The sequence below is a fragment of the Lonchura striata genome, chromosome 9 (genome assembly GCF_050655825.1).
Source record: "Lonchura striata isolate lonStrDom1 chromosome 9, ASM5065582v1, whole genome shotgun sequence".
Lineage (NCBI taxonomy): Eukaryota > Metazoa > Chordata > Aves > Passeriformes > Estrildidae > Lonchura > Lonchura striata.
Window position 1 is genome coordinate 21,809,143 of NC_140711.1, and position 22,116 is coordinate 21,831,258.

Consider the following 22,116-nt stretch of genomic DNA (forward strand, 5'->3'; position numbering starts at 1 on the left):
CCAGCAAGCCAGTGCTTGCTTCTACCTTGTCCCTGCCCCTCGTCATCCTGGAGGTCCCGTGGGCCAAGGTAGAGATGCATGTGTGGATACTGCTTAGAGCCCGGGACAGCTCTGGGAGGGCAGGAGCTGCCCCCTCAGCTCCGGAGGACTGCTCAGGTGAGACCGTACAGGTTTGGGGCTCTGCATTTAAATAAGTTCAATTTCTCTGTGCTGTCCTCCCGCTTCCCTCATGCCGGTCTCACCTTCTGCTTCACAAGCACCACATCCCTAGACGTTGCGCTATTTGGATGAGCGGCAGCTTCTCCAGGATCCCAGCTCGCGCTCTATGGGCTGTCCCGGCATAGCTCTGGTCCCTCCTCTTCCCCCGGGGATGATTTACTTGTTGGAAGGACGTCGTTTCCCGCAGCTCCTGCCTGCGCCTGGCAGAGCTCTCTCGCTGCGGTAACTCTGCAAAGTGTCCTGAGAGGCCGGGCCGGGGCTGCGGAAGCGCTGCTGCGGCCGGGCAGCGCCAGCCCCGCCGGGGCAGAGGGAAGGGGGAACAGCCCCTTCCGACTCACCTGGGAGCAGGGATTTTGGCAGCGCAGGGCAGCTCGCGTCCCCGGTGCAGCGGATCGGTCCCGGGGCCTGGCGCTGCTCCGCGGTGAGTCTGTCCGGGCGCCCATGCCCGTGCTCACCCATCCATCCATCCACTTGTCCGTCTGTCCGTCCTCACCCCCGCCGTTACGTAAAGCGGCGGGGCGGCGCCTTTAAGAGCGGGGCCGGGGGCGGGTCGGGGGCCGTCCGGGCTCGCGGCGGCGGCGGCGGGAGCCGGCGGGGGCGCAGGAGGGGAGGAAGGGGTGGCGGAGCCGGAGCTCCGGGGGTGCGGCGCGGGGGGGCTTCCCCAGCGTGCGGGGCCGGGGTGGGGCCCGCACCGCGTGCACCATCCGGGGGCAGGGGGCGAGCGGGGCGCCGGGGGTGCCGGAGGGCGGGGGGCTGAGCCCGGCGGTGCCGGAGGGCGGCGGGGTGGCCCCGGGGGTGCAGGAGCAGGGCGGCTTCACTCGCAGCGTGCAGGAGGCGGGGCTGGGGGCGCTGCCCCGCGGCCAGGAGCTAGTGGCCGGCGGCAGGGAAGCGAGGGGCGGCGGGGGGCCGGACCGCTGGCACTGGGTGCCGCTGGGCGAGAAGACGAGCCAGCAGGAGTGGGGCGAGCGGCCCGGGCCCGTCACCGCCCTCGGCAGCCCCAAGGCGGGCGCGGAGCCGCGGCGGCCCCGGGAGCGGGGGGCGGCGCGGGCGCGGCGGCGGGCGCGGGGCGCGGAGGAGGCGGCGGCGGGCGGCAGCCCCGGGGCGCGGCGGGCGCGGGGCGCGGTGCGAGGGGTGCAGGAGCTCGGCCCCAAGGTCCGGCAGGAGCAGGGCCTGGCCCGGCGGGCGCAGCAGGAGCGCGGCGGGGGCCGGCGGGACGCGGCGAGCCCCCCGGCCCGCAACCGCTGGTGGGTGCGGCGGGGCCGGCAGGAGGAGGGAGAGGCCCGGGGCGGAGTGCAGGAGGAGGGCGAGCTCTACCCGGGGGAGCAGGAGCACCCCGGCGGCAACCCCGGCACGCGGACCCCGGCGCGCCGCCTGAGCCGCAGGAGGTCCGCCCGGGTGTGAGGCCGCACCCCGTGCCCGGTGCCCGCCGCCCCGGGGGTGATCCCGGCCGCGTCCCGGACGTCTCCGGCGTCGATCGTCGCACCCCGCCCCGGCAGGTGTGCGGGCTCGTCTCTCCTGGCATGCCGGCTGTCTGGAGTGCCGCCGTGCCCGTCCTCGCCCGTCGGTGACGCTGCAGACTCGGCGCAGGATGCGGTGGCGGTGAGCGTAGAGGTAAGGAGCGAGGCGCGACCCCGTGGCTGTGGGTGCTCGAGGGGCAGGGGGTTCAGGGCCGGGCACTGTGCTGCTGCCCGGCTGACAGCTGAGTGTGCCGGTGTGTTGGCAGCGTGCCCCGCAGCACGGCGAGCTGCGGTGCTTCCCTCGCGCCCAAGCACTGCGGGACTGCCAGTCCCGGCCGGCAGCAGGCCCGACCTCCTGCTCCAGCTGCCAGGGCAGAGCAGGCAGCAGGGTCTGGTGTGAGTGGGTGCCTGGTGCCCTTGAACTCTCCTAAACCACAGCGGAAGCTGGGGGAAAGTTTTGTTGGTTTTTTTTTTTTTCCTGGAGAAAAGGCAGCTTTGCTTTTCCTCTTCCCTGGGCTCGTGGGAGCTGTGGCACTGAACAGAGGATCCTTGTCCTCCGGGGCCAGCCCCGCGCCTCGGGGTGTTGTACTGCGGCTGAAACCCCGAGCAGCAGTGAGGTGTGGGGAGCCTCTGACCACCGGCTCAGCATGCAGCATCGTGGCTGTGTCCAGCCGTGTTGTGGCAATTTTTCTCTGAACAGTCCAGGACTGTTTGGTACACTTTTGGTCTTTGTTGGTTTTGCTTTTTTAAATAAAAGTTTCAAGTTAAACTTGGTAAGGTGGTGCTGACACTCCAGACAAGGATCATACCGTGCCAGGAAAATCCTGCTCGGCTTCTCACAGCAAGATTAGATTCCTTGCCCATTCTGAAGCAGCAGCTGGGAAGGAGGTTTGGAGGTGGCCAGAGGAGCCCAGGCAGAGACAGTGTCTCGGCAGCAGTGCTGGGGCTGGACTGTCTGGGCAGAACAGGCTGAGGCAGAGCCTGGCCCTGGTACTTCCCCACACCCTCAGCTCCCTGGGGCCACTTGGTGCAGCAAGTACACCGGGATGTCCTGGTGCTGCTGGGCTCCAGCACTGGCTCCACACCTTGCAAAGAGTGTCCCTCTTGCCAGGTGCTGTGGGCTCTGGAGGTTGTGCATTCCCCCCTCTTACTCAGCCATTCATTAAGCTGGCTCAGGACAAAGCTTTCAACAAAATTTTTGGGCTATGGGCTTTGCAAAAGTCTCCTAAAAACAGGACCTGTCTCGTGCTGTGTCTTTAAGCAGGTCTGTGCTACCAGGCACCTCTTTAGGGAGAGGGTCCAGGACAGCCCTTGGGTGCTGCACACCCATCCTGAGCTGTGGCCCTGCTCCCGCTGCCAGCCCTGAGCCCACAGGTCCCTGCAGGAAGTGGGGGGGTAGAAGCAGCTTCCGTATTCCCTGTCGGGCTGCGCCGAGGCCTGGGGTGCAGGGTGGGAGCTGTGCAACCTGTTACCAACCCCTGGAGCTACCGGAGCCTCCTCAGCCAGGTATTTGTTAGTGCAGGGTGGGGTGTAGTGGGTATGGCTGGGGGGGCTGGTGATGCCTTCCTCCTCCTCAGGCAGCTGCCAGCCTGCTGTCCCTCTGTGACTCAGCCTCCCCCGGGGCAAAGGGGGGCCTTATAAGTAGATGAGCAGCCACCACAGGACCATGAAAAACTGTGGGTTTGTAGCTGAGCCCTGTCCTAACCAACTGCAGGTTGGACTTGACACTGTGCCTCAGTTTCCCCCCAAGCCCATCCTGCCCATGGAGCCACCTGGGTTTTGACCTCAGTTGTGTCTATGAATGATGATAACTGTCAGGGCAAAAGCATCCGGGGGGTCATTGCCCACTTGTGTGGGTTTTGGGAGACAGGAGGAGGCTCTGCTTCATGCACAGACCCTGCCAGGATAGGAAGGACTTAGGAGAAAGTCTTGTTCCATCCATTTATTGAGCAGCCCTGGGGGAGGGCCAGTATTCCCACTGCAGCCTGGCTAATTAGGGTGCTGTCAGTTCATGCTAGTGACTGGCATATACTGAACGGCCTGGCTAGGACTTTGTGCTGCTCTGATGCTGGGGAACTGGGGGGATTGAGCCTTAATCCCCTCCTTCCAGCTCTAGGGGTCCCAGTTCCCCTGCTCCCAGCTCAAAGGGGAGAGAGATGCTGCTGTGTGGGTGTAGCTTTGTGCCAGCCTGGCCCGAGACCTGACAAACTCATTTTGTGCCAGCTGCAGCCCAAGGACACATCCTGTACTGGGGTGAATATGGGGGTACTGCTGGCAGCACCCTGGGATGGAGGGGCAGGTTGGACCAGGGGTCCTGGTGCCCCCCTTCCCAGGAGCAAAGCTTTCCTGGGGTGCGAGTCCACAAAGGGTCTTCCAACTGCCTTGTCAGAGTGGGTCGTGACTCTGGATGCAGAGACACTTCCTATACTTTAACCTCCAGGAAGTCTGGGGTGGACAGATGGGGGTGCCAGGCAGGGATGCCCATTCTGAGTTCTCCCCCTTTGCCCCAGAGGGACCCCGTCACCGGTGTCACCCGAGCCCAGACGTTTTGCCGCCTCCCTCACTGCGCGGTTCCGTGACACGGGCTGGCACTGCTAAGGGATCCCACAGTGCTGTCCCTGTGGCCCAGGTGAGGTCAGTGTGGGGAGCTGGCAGGAACAAACCAGCCTTGCATTGGGGCAAGGTGACAGGGTCCCTACAGTGGCAGTGACACTGGGGCTCAGTGATGCCCAGCCTGCTGCCCTCTCCACCTCCCCAGCAATGAGGGTGCCAGGGACTATTGCTGTGCATTTGTCCCCCAAAACACTGCACTGTGACCCCGTCTTGGTGAGAGAGCTTGGGACTGAGGTGAGGATCAGTTATGGGGTCAGCAATTGCTGCCCATGCCACTGAGCTGGGAGGCGCAAGTCAAGCTAAGCCCGCCCCAGCTCGACCTGTGGAGCGGATTTAGCAGAGGAAAGAGGCTTAGGGAGGGGATTGGGGCTGTGCCGGGATGAGGGGGCCCCCCCACGTGCCTGTGTCTTTCCTTCCCACACATCCACTGCTGCAGGCAGGCACTCAGAGCAGGGGATGCTCTGTGCTGGGGGACAGGATCAGGCCATGGGGCCAGACTCTGGGAACCCAGAGATGGCAGCGAGGAGGAACCTGGCACCTCGGCCTCCCCGACCACCCCTGCCACGGGGGTCACCAGCCCTCCGTGCTGGCCCCCTGAGACCTCCTGCTTGCTCCATCCAGCCAACCAAGCAGCATCAGGTGCCAGCACCGAGAGAGGTAAAGCACCCACTGGTACGGGGGTATGTGGGGTGGCACAGTCCAGCGACGGGCTGGGGATGGTTTGCAGAGAGCTGGGTGGCAGCAGCATCCCACAGGTGGGCAGGATGCAGGCAGCAGCCCTGCCTCTGGTGGGAGCAGGGTGTGTTTGTACGTGTGTTTGTACGGAGTGGCAGCCAGGCTGGGGAGTGTGTCACCACAGTTTGGGGCCGCCCTCGGGGCCCTGCCAGGGCTGAACAAGCCAGCCCGGGGTGACGGTGCGGCTGCCCTGCTGCCGCCGCAGCCAGTGAGATCACTTCCAGGCGACACAGCTGCCAGGAAGGTGGCAGGAAGGTGGCAGGCGGGCTGTAACACTGAGCAGGGTGATGTGATGGAGGTGAGTGGGGGACCCTGTCCCCCTCTGGGAACTTGTTTTGGGACTCACCACTTTCTGGGGCCCTCGGTGTGGGGTCGTGGGCATAGGGGATGCTGTGGCACTGGTCCCAGGGATGTGGGGCCAAGTGTGGTGTCCCATAGGGCTGAGGAGCGCCAGTATCCCCACAGAGGGGAGGGACACCTTGTGTTCAATGTTACTGTCAAACCCTGGAGGGTGGAAGACAGTGCACCCCATCCAGTGGTTATTGTGGTGGGACCCCCCTCAGGGTGGAAATTGCAGGCAGGTGAGTCAGGGCTAGCAGGGCACAATGCCATTTGTCCCCTTGTACGGTACCTAATCATTTTGCTGTCAGTTAAACTTGGGCAGTCCAGGATGCCGACGTGTGGGGGTGTGTGACCCGAATCCATGCCCAGGGCTGTGGGGACAGGGGCTGTCTCCACTCATCCCCACAGCATCGCCTTGCCTGGGCAGGTTGGTGAGGGTTTAGGGGTGGCACAGGGCGGCTGGGTCCGGAGGGAAGGTGGCATAGCACGTGCATCAGTCACCGTCCGAGGCGTGCCAGCGCGGTGACGCCGGCGGGCCGCGCGCGGGGGCGGCTCGCTGCTCCCACGCCGCGGGCCCGGCCCGCCTCGGCTCCGCGGCTGAGCTCACCTCCGTGGTATGGCAGGAGGAGTCGCCGAGGGGCTGTTCCCGCCCGGCCCCTCAGCCACGGCAGATGCCCCCCGGGACTGGGGGTGTGTGTGTCTCTGTAGCAGAGGGAGGGGAAGGGGGGGCGGGACACGCTCCTGCCCCTGCCTTGGCACGTTGACAGCCCGGTGTCGCTCCTTTGGCTAGACTGGGTTCTTAGGGCTCCGTGGGAGGAACAGTGATGGGTTGCGTGGTGCTTCTGGGGGGTCAGAATGGGGCATCTCATGCCTGTGGTGTTGCCATGAGGAGTACATTGATCCCTGGGGACTCTGCTGTGCCCCAAAGGACAGGCAGGTCACAGGGGTCTTTGAGGGGGCTGCAGCCCCACAGCCCCCACCCCCGGATTTCAGCCTGCTTGCGGCTGTGGTCCGGAGGCTGCGGGAGGGACTCGGGCTGGGCAGCGCTGGGGTACAGGCCAGTCCCCGTGTGCAGGTGTGGGGGCTCCCCATCCAGGGTGGTGGCTTCCTGCTGGGAGCTGTGCCAGCTGCGGCAGCGCCTGGCAGAGGTCTAGGAGACCCCAGCCCCCTCCGAGGGGGTGAGGGGAGAGGATTGATCCTGGCGTAGCCTTCGGACTCCCATCCCCGCGGCACCCCCCGGGGCCTGGCTGCTGTGCCAGCCCTGCCGTGCTTGCGCCAGCGCTGCCGGTCGCTGCGGAGCAGCCATCTTCCCGGTGCATCCCATCCCCCTCTGCCTGCGCAGGGAAGCGGGCGGGATGCTGGGGATACTGCCAGCGCCAGAGCCCCCCCATCCCTCTGCAGGTGCCTCCCTACCCATCCTGCCTGCTGTAGAGCCCCGGCTGCTTGACGATGGTCCCCCCTCATCCTCCTCCTCCGCCTGGCTGCCTGGTGCACCGCGCCGGGGTGCGGGGAGAAGGGGGCTGCGGGCGCGGCGCTGGCGGCGATGCCACCACCTCTCCACTCAGGAGCCGGAGCAGGGACCGAAGGTGGGCGGTAGGGCTGCCGCGCCGGGAGGAAGACAGTGGTGCCAGGCTGGGATTGGGGTGAGGACAAGCGCTCAAGGGGCTGCCCCCCTTCTCCTTTCCCTTTTCGCCTGCATCCCTCCATCCATCCTCCACCCCCCAACCCCCACCATTACCGTTGCGGTCACCTTCACCCTCTCGCTGTTTTCCGGAACTGCAGCAACTTTCTGCCATGTGATCCCAAACCCGGCTCCAGCCCTCGCCGCCCCCAAGCAGACGCGGGCGTCTCCGCAGAGCCCCCCACTCGCCGCTGCGCCGCAGCCGCCGCCTCAGCCATGGGCGAGAGATGCGACTACCAGCGCTTGAGCAGCGCCGAGGAGGAGGAGGAAATGCACGGCCCCCTGCCCCACAGCTTCTCGGACAGCACCGGGCAGCGGGCCCTGCGGCTGGGCAGCAGGCGCCCCACGCCACCCCCCCGGCAGGACACCGCCCCGGGCATGCCGTGCCGGCGGGTCAGTGGGGGGAATCGGTATAGGGGAGCAGCGGGGGCACCTGGCTGAGCGCGGTGCCCCCGGGATGGGCATGGGTTGGCAGCTGATATGGAGTACAGGGGGTCCCTGCATGGCATCTCCCCTCTGGAATGTGCTGTACCCTGCAGCATCCGGGGCAGCATGACACCCGCCCCTTGCTAGGCTATGCCCGCATCCTGACCCACGGGAGGGGGGCTACCTGCTGCTTCTTGTTGGGGAAACTGAGGCATGGGGGAATGGTGTGAGGCAGCGAGGCTCAGCTAAGCCTGGCATAGCTCGTGGAGGAGGGGCACGGTGCCCAGCACAGGATGCCATCCCCTAGCTGCAGCACTGCGACCAGACCTGCAGGGTGGCCCTGCAGGCTGCCATCCCCACAATGGAGTGTCCCTGGGGGATGTCAAGCTTTGCATGGATGTGGGGAATGTGTAGGTGCCGGGGGCTTGAGGTGTAGGACAGGTATGGTGGTGTCATTAGCGATAGATGTAATGGGGTGGAGGGAAGGGGGAAAGGTGGGAGGACTGATCCCCCCCCCCCCATGTGCCAGCTCGGCCGGGTGTGTGCGCTGCCAGGCACGCGCGGAGGCGACGAATATGCCCCAGCGCGGGTGGGCAGCCGTGGGCGCGCAGGGGGCAGGCGGCTCCAGGTGCGCGGCGGGCGGAGGCGGGAGCGGGACGGTGCCGGCGGCGGTGTTTGCGCACGTGCGGCCGGGCAGGGCGGCAGCCGGCGGTGCGCGGAGGGGACGCGCGTGGGGGGCGGCTGCGGTCGTGCAGGTGCGGGAGGCACGCGGGGGGATTGCTCCTGTGTGGTCCTGGGCTGCACGTGAGCATCCTCACCGCGCACCCTGCATGAGCCTGGGTGCACGTAGGGTGCACCCCTGGCGCTGCAGGGATGGGTGTGCATGGCAGGGGCCGAGCAGCACCTGTGCGGCGGGTCTAGGGGGGGGATTTGTGACTTCCCCACCTCAGGATGGGAGTTTGCTGGCAGGACGCCTTGCCCCACTCAGAGTCGAGGTTGCAGGGTCACTCCCTGTGCGTGCGGGTCTACCGCAGAGAGGGAAACTGAGGCACGGAACCTCCCCTGGGGTGGTGGGCAAAGCCGGGTTCCCCACTCCCTTTTGGAAACCTGTACTCCTGATGTGAGCGCTGAACTGGCCAGCCTCACCTGGGATTTGGGGTTGCAGGAGGCAGTGCACTGGGTGCCAATCCCGGTGGGTGCCATTTCTGTGTGATGAGGGTGATGCTCTGTCAAGGCAGGGCACCCCCCATCCCCGGTCTCCCCTGAGCTGGGACGGGGGAAGCTGGCGCGTGGCAGAGGTTGGTGCCGAGGGCACTGTGCCCAGTTGTCCCCAGTCAATGGGCTTGTTGTGCCCGGTGCTTCTGCTGCTGGATGCCAGCTGGGATCCCAGCAGCAGTGGAAGCCCCAGTGGAGACTCCTCCTGGGGATGCATTTAATTCCCTCTCAGCTGCCCCCGTGGCACAGCACTGGCCATGGTTTGGGGGGGCCAGGCAGGTGGGGGCTGTGGCAAGAGGTTGCTGTGGGTCTTTCCTCTCTCACGCTGTGGCTGCCGGCGTGGCCAGCTGTTCTCCCTAGGGAGCCCGCGGGCGGACAGCACTGCTGGGGTTGGGTGCCAGCCCCACCAGGGAAGGGGAGCGAGCCCCAGGGTGCTGGTGGCGCCCCACGGCAGAGCCCTGTGGGGGCTGGCAGCTGGGCAGCGGATATGTTTGCCGAGCCAGAAACTCCCCCCGCAGTGCCCATCGCCCTGGCATGATGCCTGTGGCCTCGGTTGGGGAGCAGAGAGCCGGATGTCTCTTCTACCTCCCTCCCTCTCTGCTTCCTAGGGGGGGAAACTGAGGCCTGGGAGCGTTTCCCAAGGCTGGGGCGAGTTTCCATGGCAATGGGAGCGGGGGTCCGGGCTCCCAGCTGCCGGCAACAGCCGAACAAGGGAGAAAGCGGGACATTGATGGGAGCCCGGCCCCTTGGGCGCGCGTCCCAGCCCGGCTGAAAATAACCCTCCTGGGCAGCGCTGCGGGCAGGCGGCTGGGACCGAACCCCGCTACCAGCGAGGGGTCCCCAGGAAGCGGCTCCAGCCAGGGGAGTGACCCCAGCCCTGCCCGCCGCCACCCCCCGCCCCGGCCCCGTTGCGTTGGGGAAGGGGTGGGCCGGCCGGCCAGAGGATCGAGAGCCGGATGGAAGGAGGGGCAGAGCCACAGCCCGCGTCCGGCCGGCGGACCCGAACCCCCTGCCCGCTCCAGGGAGGGTCTGTGGGGCGGTGGAGCCCAGGGGACATCTCTGTAGCGCCGATGAAGGGACCGCGGGCGCCCCGGCTGCAGTGAGCGGGCTCCGCCGTGGGACGCCGGCACCGGGGAAGGGACATCAGCGGTGCCAGGGGCTGGCAGCCAGGCAGGATGCGACGCTTCCAGGCTTTGCACCGATCCTTCCCCTTCCTCACCCGCTTCCGCCTCTACCGAGTAAGTGCCGACCCTCGCCCGGTGCAGACCCCACGCTGGCCCTGTCCCCGTCGCCCGCGGGCAGGGGAGCCGCAGCGCCCTTCGCCCCGAGTGGCCCTGCATGCCCCCGTGCGCCCCCGTGCCCAGCTGCTCGCCGCGCCCGCCGTATTTTTAGCCCAGTGCCGAGGATCGTAATTGCGGTGACGCGGCCGAGGAGCCGAGCACGGCGGGTGAAGACGCCGGGGGCCATGTCGGCTCCCAGGGTAGAGGAGAGGATGGAGGGGGCTGCCGCGCTGTGGAACTGGGATGGTGGGTCCCAGCCTCCCACCCACTCTTATCAGGAGGAGGCACAGTCATATCTCTTTCCAGAAAGGTGGTGGTTAAAGTGGGGAAGAGCCAGGACAGCAGGCAGGGATGGGGAGTCATGGCGGAAAGATGGGGCTCCAGTCCTTCCTCTCTGTCCTGCCACAGCTGGGGACTGATGCCAGCAGCACTGGGGTGTCCTGTACCTCAGCGCCAGAGTAACAGGACCCTCCAGAAACCCAAATGTTCCTGTCTTCCCCCTCCCTATGTCTGCCCAGTGAGGTGGCACCACCCATGGCAGAGGAGACCCTCTGTGAGTCTGTACTACAGCTCAGCCAAGTGTGCAGGCATGCCAGGGAGCCAAGGTGGCTGTCCCTGGTGGGGACAGCTGTCATCTTTCTGCTCAGCCCGTCCAGCTGAGCAGAGAGAATTGGGCAGACACATCTGTCCTGAGCTTCTACCTCCTTCTGTGTCCTTGGCACTGCTGACCAGAGCATAGTCTGTGCTGGAATGGAGGGGTGGACTGGTATTTCTGTGGGCAGGACAGGGCAGACTGGGAGGTCCTTCCTATCTCTGGGGGTCCTGCTGATTGGGATGCCTCTCCTGGCCTCCCTGAGAGAGGTGGTGACAGGCTCAGGAGATGACTCTACTAGTATCCGTCACAGAAGCACCCGAGCCTTGGTTCTGATCTCCTCTGGGTGACTCCCCAGTGGGGATAGGGCAGAGGGGAGCAGAGCAGGGTTGCCCCTAACCCGATATTTTGTCCCAGCAGAGGCTGAGCTGTAGCATGCAGGCGGAGGAGGGCACGGACTGGCTGCTGGAGCTGCTGACCGAGCTGCAGCTGCAGCAGTACTTCCTGCGCATCCGAGACGAGCTCAACGTCACACGCCTCTCCCACTTTGAGTACGTCAAAAATGAGGATCTGGAGAAGATTGGCATGGGACGCCCCGGTGTGTACATCCTCCCCAAACCGCTCCCTTTACCCCTGGCTGGGAATTCTACAGGAGCATATGGGGCTGGAGGGGACCCCTACCCAAACTTGTGACAGTCACTGTGTCCTTGTGTCCTGCAGGCCAGCGGCGGCTGTGGGAGGCAGTGAAGCGGAGGAAAGCCATGTGCAAGCGGAAATCCTGGATGAGCAAGGTAGGGATGGGAGAGGGACAGGTGTGGCAGAGAAACTGAGGCAGACAGGAAGATCTGGATCCCTCTCTGTACCCTTTCAGGATGCCTGTCTCCCCCACATCCCTGGAGGCTGACAGGGAAATGGGCAGAAGCCCTTTGCCGTCCATGCCCCACCTGTGGTGTGACCCTGCCAGTGTGCACCCCAGTCCCCCTCAGGCTCCTGGGTCACCTCCCATCAAAGGATAGCCCTGCTACCCCAGCACTTGGAAAATTCATTTGCCTTATGTTATTTGCCTCTTTGTCAGGAAACTTATTTGCAGTGAGTGAACCAGAGAGCCTTGCTCCAGACAGCTCTGTGGACAGCAGTGGTGCCCAGGACACTGCTTACCCTGCTGCCTCACAGCATGGGGGCAAAGCCTTGTACCTGCAGGCTGGACACACTGTGGTAGGGGGCCTCGGGATAGCATCCCATATGCATATCACATATGCCCTGATACTATCCCATCCAAAGCTGGTACTGCTGGCACCCTATGGCACCTGGCACCCCAGAAGCTCAGACTTTGGCAGAGCCCAGTTTGCCAGCTGGGCACTGGGCCATGGCCTCTCCTCTGTGTGACTTGTCTGTGCTGGGACATGATGAGGATGGGCTTTTAATAGAAGTCTACTTCTAATAAAGAACAAATAGCAGAAATGCCACCTCCCACCCCAGACACATGCTGGGCCCAGCCCCCGCGCACCCTGCATCAAGACTGGAATGGACCCTGTTCCATGGGGCACATCATCCATCCTAGCTGAGGGAGGTGGAAGGAGAGCCCATCCCTTCTGGGTGGTGGTAGCCAGCACACATTGCAAAGCCCACGTTGCTGCAGGGATGTGTCACCAGGCTCAGCCCAAGCTGGTGGTTTCCCTTGGCTTTGTGCCCAGGCACATTGTGTGGCCTCAGCCTGGCCAAGGAGTGCCCAGGGCTCGCTGGCTACTGGCCTGGTTTGCTGTGGCTGCTCTGGAACTGCTGTAGAGCTGCTGCAAGAGAAACAAGCTCTTCCCTCCACAGGAATCACAGCTCAGTGTGCCAGCAGCAGGAGGAACGGAGCCCTCTCCCACAACCAACCTTCTTTAGGTTATGGGTCCAGTTATGGGTCATCACTAGGTTCCAGTATGTACAGCTGAGGCAAGGGGTTGTGCCAGAACTTCTCACTTACAGACCCAAGGGCTTGGGGTGTTTTCATGCCCACATTTCACGTTCCTCCATGTCCCACAGGTGTTCAGTGGGAAGCGCCCAGAGTCGGATCTGCCGCCCCAGCCCCAGAGCACCTTCCGCAAGCCTCCCACACCACCACCCCCTGAAGCTGGGGGCCAGCACTCCCTCACGTGCCTCGTGCGGGAGCGGGACCTCTCAATCTTTGAGAAGCTGGGTGACGGCTCCTTCGGTGTCGTGCGTCGCGGCGAGTGGTGCACGCCTGCTGGCAAGACGGTGAGGGGCTGCTCTGGGGGGTGGGGAGCCAGGCAGTGGCACCACGCACAGGGGAAGACACTTCGGAACTCATCCCTGCTTTGGCCATAGCTGAATGTGGCAGTGAAGTGCCTCAAGACAGATGTGCTGAGCCAGCCAGAGGCACTGGACGACTTCATCCGGGAGGTGAATGCCATGCACTCCCTGGACCACAGGAACCTCATCCGCCTCTATGGTGTGGTGCTCTCCCACCCCATGAAGATGGTGAGTGGAGGGGGCATGGGACCCACCCCAGTGACACCTCCATGTGGGGGTCCACATGATGGCATGAGCCAAGCCAGGCTTGGTCTGTACCCCAGGCCCTCTGCTGGCATCCCCAGTGGGGCGTAAGAAGGCTGGAAACCAGCCCAACCAGGGTGGCTGTAGACTGACCCACTTGCTGTCCTCATCCCATGGCCCAGGTGACAGAGCTGGCCCCACTGGGCTCTCTCCTGGACCGCCTGCGGAAGAACCAGGGCCATTTCCTCATCTCCACCCTGTGCCAGTATGCCATCCAAGTGGCCAAGGGCATGGCCTACCTGGAGTCCAAGCGCTTCATCCACCGCGACCTGGCTGCCCGCAACATCCTGCTGGCCTCCAATGAGCTCGTCAAGATTGGGGACTTCGGACTGATGCGGGCATTGCCCAAAAATGATGATCACTACGTGATGCAGGAGCACCGCAAGGTCCCCTTTGCCTGGTGAGCCTTGGGGAGGGGGAGACCTGGAGGTGCAGCACCCATGGCCTTCTGATGCTCATGTCTTTCACCCTGTAGGTGTGCTCCTGAGAGCCTGAAGACACGCACCTTCTCCCACGCCAGTGACACCTGGATGTTCGGAGTGACCCTCTGGGAGATGTTCACCTATGGTCAGGAGCCTTGGATTGGCCTCAATGGCAGCCAGGTAGGTGTACAGCAGAGACCTGCCCCCTCACCTCATCCTGCTGGTGCTGAAGGGGATCCGGGACACCCTGACAGCACACCCTGTCCAACAGATCCTGCACAAGATAGACAAGGAGGGTGAGCGGCTGCCACGGCCTGAGGACTGTCCCCAGGACATCTACAACGTCATGCTGCAGTGCTGGGCACACAAGCCCGAGGACCGACCCACATTCGTGGCCTTGAGAGACTTCTTGGTGGAGGTGGGTGAGCAGGCAGGGGGACCAGGAGCCCCAGCACCTTATCCTGCCAGCTCTGCTCAAGCATGGGTAGAGCTAAGAATATTGCCAGGGTGGGAGGTGACATGGGGAGCTCAGGCGAGGCAGCCCTGCAGGCTGGGAGGTGCAGGGTGGTGACATGGTCACAGCAGGAAGCACCTGGTTGCTGCCTTGCCATCACACACCCAGGGATGTGGCAGCTGAGGAGAGGCTAGTGGTGATGCTGTCTGTTGTTCATTTTTGGGGCCTCCTTGCCCTCCTTGGGGCTGGGCCTGACCTCAGAAGAGGATGGACATGGGGTCCTGCATCCCCTATCCTTATCCACTTCTCCCCCAGGCACAGCCCACTGACATGAGAGCACTGCAGGACTTTGAGGAACCGGACAAGCTGCACATCCAGATGAACGACATCATCACGGTCATTGAGGGCAGGTACTGCATGGGAGGGTGGCAGGTGTTGTAGAGTGGGATGCACTGTGATGTGCCAGCCTGCATGGGATAGGGAATGGGGAGACTGTGGGCACTGGCAGAGCTGTGGGAAGCAGGGAGGGGAAGGGGTGGCTCTGTCCCCAGCACACCTGGTTGTGTACCCCGTGGGTGGGCAGAGCTGGTAGGTTTGTGGTCCCCCAGGCAGCATTGTGGGGCCACCCCGGTGTGTGGGGCACTGCCCTGCCCACACTGCCCAGAGTCCTGTCCACACCATCCCTGCTGACTCACCCCACTGTGTCTGTGGGTTTGCCCAGGGAAACGGCACGCCACAGGGCCACTCCCTGCTGATAGTGGTGGGGACGAACTGCCAGCACCTGGAGACGTGCTGCTGTCATCGGGTTGGGAGCGGCACCGTGGGACTTGGTACCGTGCTGGCAGAGCCCACTGTGCTGTGGATTCCTTGGTCCCCGCTGCCCATGCCAGGGCACAGCCACCCCTCCACTGCCCCAGGGACCTGGGACTGGAGTAGGGGACCCTTTTGTCCCTGCATCCCTATCCCAGGATGTGCCTGTCACTTTCCAGCTGGGGAAGAGTGGAGACCTCCCGAAGGAGTTCGGGGTGCCAGCCCTAGAGCGGGCCTCCCAAGCCCGAGGGGAGGAGGAGGAGGGCTCTGTCCCGTCCCTCCCTGTCCCCCGCCCCGGGCCGGCTCTCCGCGGTTAGTCACAAGCCGGGGTGAATCAGGCCGGGTTTGTGTGTCTGCAGGGACTGGCTGCTCCCGGTCCGCCGCCGCGGGGATGACTCTTGCCCAGGGTCTGGCGGTTTAATTGCAGGGAGGGGAGGGGAGGGGAAGCAGCGTCGGCGGAGGGAGGGAAGGAGCGGCGGAGGGCGGTGCGGCCGTGCCAGAGCGCCTACATCGTCCGTGCCGCCGCATCGCGGCTGGGCTGCGGGTCCGCGCCCCCCGCCCCGCCGCCGGCCCCAGGTGAGCCGCGGAGGGAAGGGCAGAGCGGGAAGAGGGGCTGGGGGTTGCCCGTCGGTCGGGAATTGCCGGGAGTGGAGTACAGCCGGGGCGCAGCTTCCTCTGCCTCTGTTTCCCCGAGGGACGCCGGTCCGTGGTGACCCCCGGTGGGTAGGTTTTGGGGGTGCGGGCTCAGGGCACACGCGGTAGGTTCAGCGGCCGGGGGCTGGCAGAAGCCCCACCGGCTGCCGGTACTCCGGGAGGGGAGCCCCCTCCTCGTGCCTCAGTTTCCCCGGCACTAGCTGCCCCCCCCCCACTGCGCTGCTTGTGGGGATGCCCGGGCAGAGCTGGCGGGGGGAAGGGGGGTGGCCTCCTGCCGGGGGCTGCATCCGGCCCTGCCGAAGCCGCCCGGGGCACCGTAAACACCCCCCACCCCTTTTCAAGCCCCTGCCTGTCGTTCGGCGGGCGCCGGGTGTGCGTACGTGTGTGTGGGCAGGGGCAGGGACCTCCCTGAAAGCCCCCCGGGGACCCAGCCGCTCGTGGGAGGGGGCTGTCGCGGGGAGAGGAGCCAGGGCAGCACCGGAGCGGGTTTGTGCCGGGGGTCCGAGCTCGGGTTCAGCGGGACCGGGGCTGGGAGCAGGGAGAGTGGTGGGATGACCCGGGTGCAGCATCCTTTTGGGATGCGGCAATGAGGGGCACAGGGAGGGCGAGTGGAGGGGACTTCCCCGGGGAGAGGAGCTGTTCCCCCGCCTCCCCCAGCCTGCCGCAGTCAGGGAGGATGCCCGGTGCCGGCTGGGCTCTGCCGGAGCTCTGCTGAGGGGTCCCGACGCTGAGTAAGGCGGCTGGCTGGCGGCAGCGGGAAGGTAAACAGGAAAAGGGCTGAGCTGGTGGCCAGGGGTGACTCACAGGTGACTCCAGGAAACTGTGGGGCCCATGCCAGCCTCGCCAGGCTGGCACCCACACTGCCACTGCCACTGCCCCCTGCCCACAGCACACCCTGCCCATGGGGAGTGCAGAGCCCTGACAGGCAGGGGGGTAGCAGGGTCATAGCCCCCCCCCCCACTATTTATTTGGCATGGTGCTGGGTGGGGTAGACCACTTGGGATGCCTTTCTCTGCCCCATCCCTGTTTCCTCCACTAGTCCCTCTGGGTTAGATGACCATCTCATCCCCCCGAGAAGTGGCTGTGTCCTGGGCAACTTCTTGGGGACACACTGGGAACCAGTACCCCAGGGTGACCTGGGCCACTCAGGTGGCTCCAGGAAGACTGATAGCCTAAGCCTGTCTTTTGCCCATCTCCCCCTGCCTGCAGGAGCCTGCACAGGGCTCATTGATAATGCAGGAAGGGAGCAAGGAAGACCTCACAGTCCCCCATATGGGCGCCCCATCAGATGCCAATCATGTTCCCTTTGCCATCCTTTAGTACATGGGGCACAGAGGGATTGGTGACAAGGAGCTTGGTGCAGGCATCACCCCAAGGCTCCCACGTAATTTGAGGCAGCAAGGAGGAGGAAGGGGCATATCTTTTGGGACACAAACACGGAGCTTTGTTCCCCACTACTCGCATTCCCAGCACCACCAGGTGCAGGGACTGTGTGAGGTGGGAGCCAAAGCATGTGGCTGGTGTAGGGTTGGGATCCTGGACACCCAGAGTCCCTTCCTGGTGTCACCTCATGCCTTTGTGCACTTGGACAAGTCATCTTCCCTTCTCCCCATCACTGGGGCAGGCGCGTGTCAACTTCCCATCCCCTCATCAGTAACGAGGTCCTTTTTATTCCTTAGGGCCGAGAATTACTGGTGGCGGGGTCAGAATAAACGGACCCTAAAAGTGGGCCAATTTCCCCGAAACACGGTGACCTCGGTGGCAGGGCTGTCAGCCCACGACATCAGCCAGCCACTTAAAAACAGCTTCATCCACACAGGCCATGGAGACACCAACCCGCAGCACTGCTGGGGGTTTCCCGATAAAATTGATGAGTAAGAAACTTTTTGTCTTCTCTGCATCCTCTGCCTGCTCCCTGCTTTCCCCGCTGCCCACTGGGCTCGGGAGCAAGACGCCGCTTGGCTACTGACCCCCTTTCCTCCATGAAGCATCTCTTTCCACCCCCGCTGTATTGGGAATGGTGGCTCTGGGTAGGGTCCCTGCAGCTGCACTAACTTCCTTGCCTCTTCCTACTAATGGGCTTAGGGACGTGGGGGATGCTGTGCTTGTGGCTGTCCCAGGGGGATGACCTTTGTGGCTGTCCTGGGGCAGGGAGACATCAGTAAGCACCACCCCAGAGGTGGCCACATTACTCCAAAACACTTTCGGGGTGTCCCAGGGCTGCTAAATGTGTGTGGCTTGCAGCCTGTCCCCACGCTTCTAACAGCATGATTCTTTTTGAAAATCAAAACATGAAAAAAATCCACCAGAATGATTTTTTTTCTCCACCCTGCTCTATTCTGAAGACACCTGGCTGGACTGTGATGGGGAGAAGGGGGGCTGGGTGCTTGTGCTCCAGGGTCCCACATATTCTCTGCCGGTGGGATTGGTTTTGTGATAGTGAGCAGGAGCACCTTGGCAGAGAGCATGTGGGGGTCTCTCCCAGCACTGGCTTGGAGAGATGTGGGAGGTCAGTGTGGTGGGGACAGGGTAGGATTTCAAAAACTGGAAAGCTCCTGGTGGGTAGGGCCAGCCCCTGTGCTAGGCTCACTCCACATCCCCTGGGATCACGATCCCAACTGTTGTTTGTTATCCCAGGCCTGGGACAGCTCTGCCGGTTCCCTCAGTCCCAGCCTGACCCCTGCACAGCACCCTGTGTCACGGGCTGTTCCGGCGGCCCTCGGAGGGCTGAACCGAGGCGCCGTGCACGCGGATCTGGCTCGTGCCCCGGCAGGCCTCCCCGCGCCCCACTGCGTGGGCACGGGCGCTGGGTACGTGCTGCCCGGGCTGCCGAGAACGCACCGAGCTCGGCACACGCCCAAGCCTTCGGGCTGCGCCGGCTCCCGCCGGCTCCCTGGCTTGCGACGGCTCGCCCGGGCCTCCCAGCACCCACCGGCACGCGGTACCGGGCATCTGCCTTGGGCACAGCGTCGGCCTGCTGCTGGAGGGGTGTCCTGGCACCACACGCTGCACAAGGACCCTGCACACGGTGCCCTGCTTGCAGTCCCCTGGGCACAGCGCAGGCAGCCACGGATGCACGCAGAGCCGGAGATGGGCGGGATGGTACTGGGATGGTACCAGGATGGCACCAGGCTCTGTGCCATAGCACTGGAAGACTCTGGGGTGTGTTGCCCCAGCATTCACAGGAACTCTCCAGGCATGGTTGTATGGTGCAGGAGCTTTGGGGTGTCCCTTGGCACCAGCCTGGTGAGCAAGGGGTCCCATGTAGCCCCTCCTGACTCCCAGGCACTTTCCTCTCTCCCCACAGGCTGTACCTGGGAAATCCCATGGACCCTCCTGATATTTTAGGTGTGGACCCGAGTGCTGCCAGACCTACACAGCTTCCAGGGAGGGCTAAAAGTGAGTGGCTTTTCTCCTTCCTCCTGCCCATCAGCTGTGCAAAACCTCCATCACTGTACCCTGCTGCCGGGGCGATGGGCTGGACCCTCTCCTTTCTGTCTCTCTGCTGGCACTTGCTTTTTGCAGAGCAGGGGGAGCCTGGGTGATGGGGCATGTTGTCATCTGGCCATGTACCACTGCCATCAGCAATGGGTGGCTGGTGGCTCTGCCTGGCTAGACTCTGCCCTGCTGCCCTTCATCTGAGTCCCTTGTCCCCTCCTGGCCTCCCACAGCTGGGCTCCCCATGTGGGGGATCTCAGCGGAGCTGCCATGGGTAGGGAACTGGGATGCTGTGCGTAAGCCCCAGTCCCCATAAACCTACAGTTCTTCCTTGGGGGGGCTTCCCACCAGCATCCTCCCCATGCCGCACCAGTGTAAGGGGACACAACAAAGCATGCACTCTATTAAGAAGCACCCTGGCTACCGCTTCTGTGTTCACCCTATGCTTCCCCTTCTCTTGGGTTCTGTCTTCTGCAGGGCAGCCTCCTCCACGCCCACCTCAGCCTACCGTCCTGCTCACCAGTAAGTTTGGCTTCTTTGGGTGCTGCTCTCCCTTCTTCACACCCTCATTCTTTTCTCTCTTCCCTGGGTGGCCTGGGGCAGGTGCCCCTGGTATGCCTTAGGAGCAAAGAGGGCTGAAATTATCAGGTGGCATGGGGGCTTCGAGATGTAGATGCTCCTTCGTGCAGCCTAGGGATGGGTGCTGGGACCCTCACCATCCCTGCTGGGACCATCACCATCCCTCTTTGTCCCCTTCTAGAGCCTTGCTACGACCCAGTTAGTGAGGAGGAGGAGGGTCTGCCAGGGGGCCTCCGGAAGCTCTGCCTGAAGAAGCCAGGCACAGGGAAGGGTCTGCGACCGGTCAAGCCATCAGCACGAGTACCTGGCACCAAGGTGGGCGAGCGGCAACCTGGACGCCTGGCAAGCGAGGGGCTAGCAAGCAGCGAGGTGACACTCATTGACTTTGGGGAGGAAGTTCCCCAGGGTAGCCCCTCTCCAGTGGGAGAGCTGACAGCTCCATCATTAGCCAAGCTGGCCATGGAGGCCTGCTCCTTGCTGGACAAGACCCCACCACAGAGCCCCACGCGGGCTCTGCCTCGGCCTCTCCACCCCACGCCGGTAGTGGACTGGGATGCCCGGCCCTTGCCCCCACCGCCTGCCTATGATGACGTAGCACAGGATGAGGATGATATTGAGGTCTGCTCTATCACCAGCCCCCCGAGCCGGCGGGGAAAGACCAACTATGGCTTTGTGGATGAGGGTGAGCGGGGACCGGTACTGGAGGACAACCTTTTCCTGCCCCCGAAGGAGACCAAACAGCCCAGCATGACGCAGACCACCGAGCTCTTCGAGGAGCTGCAGCAGGAGTGCTTGAGGAGGCTCAACGTCCCTCTGGGACCGGCTTCACCAGTTGACGACAAGCCCCAGATCCCCCCTCGTGTCCCAATCCCGCCCCGGCCCCTTCGCCGCAATGAGCCTGGGCGCTGGTCAGGGGACCTTTCCCCAGCTTCGGGGGGCGAGGAAGACCGGCCACCCCAGATCCCCCCACGGGACCCACTGTCCCAGCCCACTTCCCGGACACCCAGCCCCATGGCTCTGCAGGTGGGCTCCCCACAGCAACGTGCCGCCCTCTGCTCCTGCCTCTCCACCTCACCAGGGAAGCCCATGCCCACCACACAGAGCTTCGCCCTCGACCCTAAGTACGCCACCCCCAAGGTCATCCAGGCACAGGGCAAGGACTGCTCCAAGGGGCCTTGCATCCTGCCCATCGTGAAGGATGGGCAGAAGGTCAGCAGCACCCACTACTACCTGCTGCCCGAGCGCCCTGCCTACCTGGACAAGTATGAGAAGTTTTTCAAGGAGGCTAAAAGCCCTGAGGAGGTGGCAGCGTCCCGCCAGGTCACCACGGCCACCGTCCGTCCCATGGTGCAGCAGCCACTGTCAGACTGCAAGGCCAACTTTTCCTCCAACAACAGCAACCCTGGGCCCAAGTACCTGGTGAAAGCCTCCTGCAGCCTCCAGAAGATCGTTTATGATGGGCCAGATGTTTGCAGCCCTGCTGACAAGATCCGGCTGGTAAGTATCATCCCGCAGCATCCATGAGAAGTGGGCTCACGTGGGCAAGAGCTTTCCCCATCCTGTGCCTCAGGGGTTGACTGCAAGAAAGCCCCAGATGTTCAGGGGGACATAAATATCACTGCAATGGCAAAATGGGAATTGAATGCCCTGGGGAGGAGGACAGTGGCTGTGCTGCTATGGTCCCCCTGCTGCTATGGTCCCCTTGGTATCTTTAGGCTGGGGATATTGTGGCCCACCCAGGCCGAGGGGAGATTTAAGATCCCAGGGATGAGAATGATCCCAGCTCCAGGCTGATAGTACTCCCTGAAGACAGAACCAGGGATGGGTGCAGCCCCAGTGGTCCCCTGCTTCAGTCACGGGCTTCTTGCCGCCCAGGGGCGGCAGCAGACAGTGACCACAAGCTCCTCCTCAGGTGCAGGACGCGGTGCATGGTGTGACCACTGAGGAGTGCCAGACAGCCCTGCAGAACCATGGCTGGAACGTCCAACGGGCTATCCAGTACCTGAAGGTACAGCACACCCCTGTTCCCTCATCCCAGCTCCATCAAGAGTGGTGGCACCCCTGTCACCCCTCTGGCCACGCCCTGTCCCCTTGCAGGTGGAGCAGCTCTTCTGCCTGGGGCTGAAGTCCCGTGGTGAGTGCCAGCGGGTGCTGGAGAGGTTCGACTGGAACCTGGCACAGGCCAGCTCCCACCTCCTCGATCCCTACAGCGCCACCCGCCAGAAGTAGGGACATCGCTGGTTTTGGGGGGGGCAGTTCTCTATGCCACACTGCTCTGGGCAGACTGGCACCAACACCCCTCCTGAGTTCATGTCCTCTCCTCTTCTTACAGGTGGTGACAGCGGGGATGGGCGAGCTGTGTTGGATCCAAAGCAGGCATCTCGCCATGGGGCCAGTCCCGCCGCCTCCACCCATGCAACCTGCTGCAGGACTCAGGACTGAGCCCCAACTTGAGGGTGGAGACACCCCAAAAGGGACCCTGCCTAGTGCCACAGACTTTCCAGGGTGCTTGTGCCCTGGCCTTGGCAATGGGCTCCATCCCCTGGCCCCTTGTTGAATTGTTTTTGTAAAGAGAAATGTAATTTTAATATATATATTATGTATATATATAAAAAATATTCTATGGAGAGGCTGAGGGTA

General features: G+C 63.7%; 1 protein-coding gene across 9 annotated transcripts; it reads left to right on the forward strand.

Moving 5' to 3' along the window:
• Positions 1 to 1,690: 1,690 nt before the first annotated feature.
• Positions 1,691 to 22,103, forward strand: TNK2 (tyrosine kinase non receptor 2). Of its 9 annotated transcripts, XM_021536820.4 has the most exons (17): positions 6,660 to 7,009; positions 7,149 to 7,440; positions 10,981 to 11,158; positions 11,281 to 11,351; positions 12,589 to 12,801; positions 12,892 to 13,044; positions 13,242 to 13,519; positions 13,595 to 13,721; positions 13,813 to 13,959; positions 14,311 to 14,405; positions 17,139 to 17,333; positions 18,767 to 18,858; positions 19,375 to 19,419; positions 19,658 to 20,973; positions 21,389 to 21,484; positions 21,574 to 21,701; positions 21,809 to 21,950. In XM_021536820.4, the coding sequence occupies exons 1-17, from the start codon at positions 6,816 to 6,818 to the stop codon at positions 21,813 to 21,815; spliced, it is 3,627 nt and encodes a 1,208-aa protein (XP_021392495.3). In that variant the 5' UTR covers positions 6,660 to 6,815; the 3' UTR covers positions 21,816 to 21,950. The 9 variants fall into 9 exon arrangements, with proteins under 9 accessions (XP_085443951.1, XP_085443947.1, XP_085443949.1 ...); XM_085587817.1 differs by lacking the exon at positions 21,574 to 21,701 and having other exon boundaries at positions 6,657 to 7,009; positions 21,809 to 22,103; XM_085587819.1 differs by lacking the exon at positions 21,574 to 21,701 and having other exon boundaries at positions 6,658 to 6,952; positions 21,809 to 22,103.
• Positions 22,104 to 22,116: the final 13 nt, after the last annotated feature.

Excerpts from the sequence above, each read along its gene's own strand:
- TNK2 (XM_085587817.1), top strand. The coding sequence starts at position 6,816 with ATGGTCCCCCCTCATCCTCCTCCTCCGCCTGGCTGCCTGGTGCACCGC. Across the intron at positions 11,159-11,280 it reads GATTGGCATGGGACGCCCCG|GCCAGCGGCGGCTGTGGGAG; the intron begins GTGTGTACATCC and ends TGTGTCCTGCAG. Across the intron at positions 21,485-21,808 it reads GGGCTATCCAGTACCTGAAG|GTGGTGACAGCGGGGATGGG; the intron begins GTACAGCACACC and ends CTCTTCTTACAG.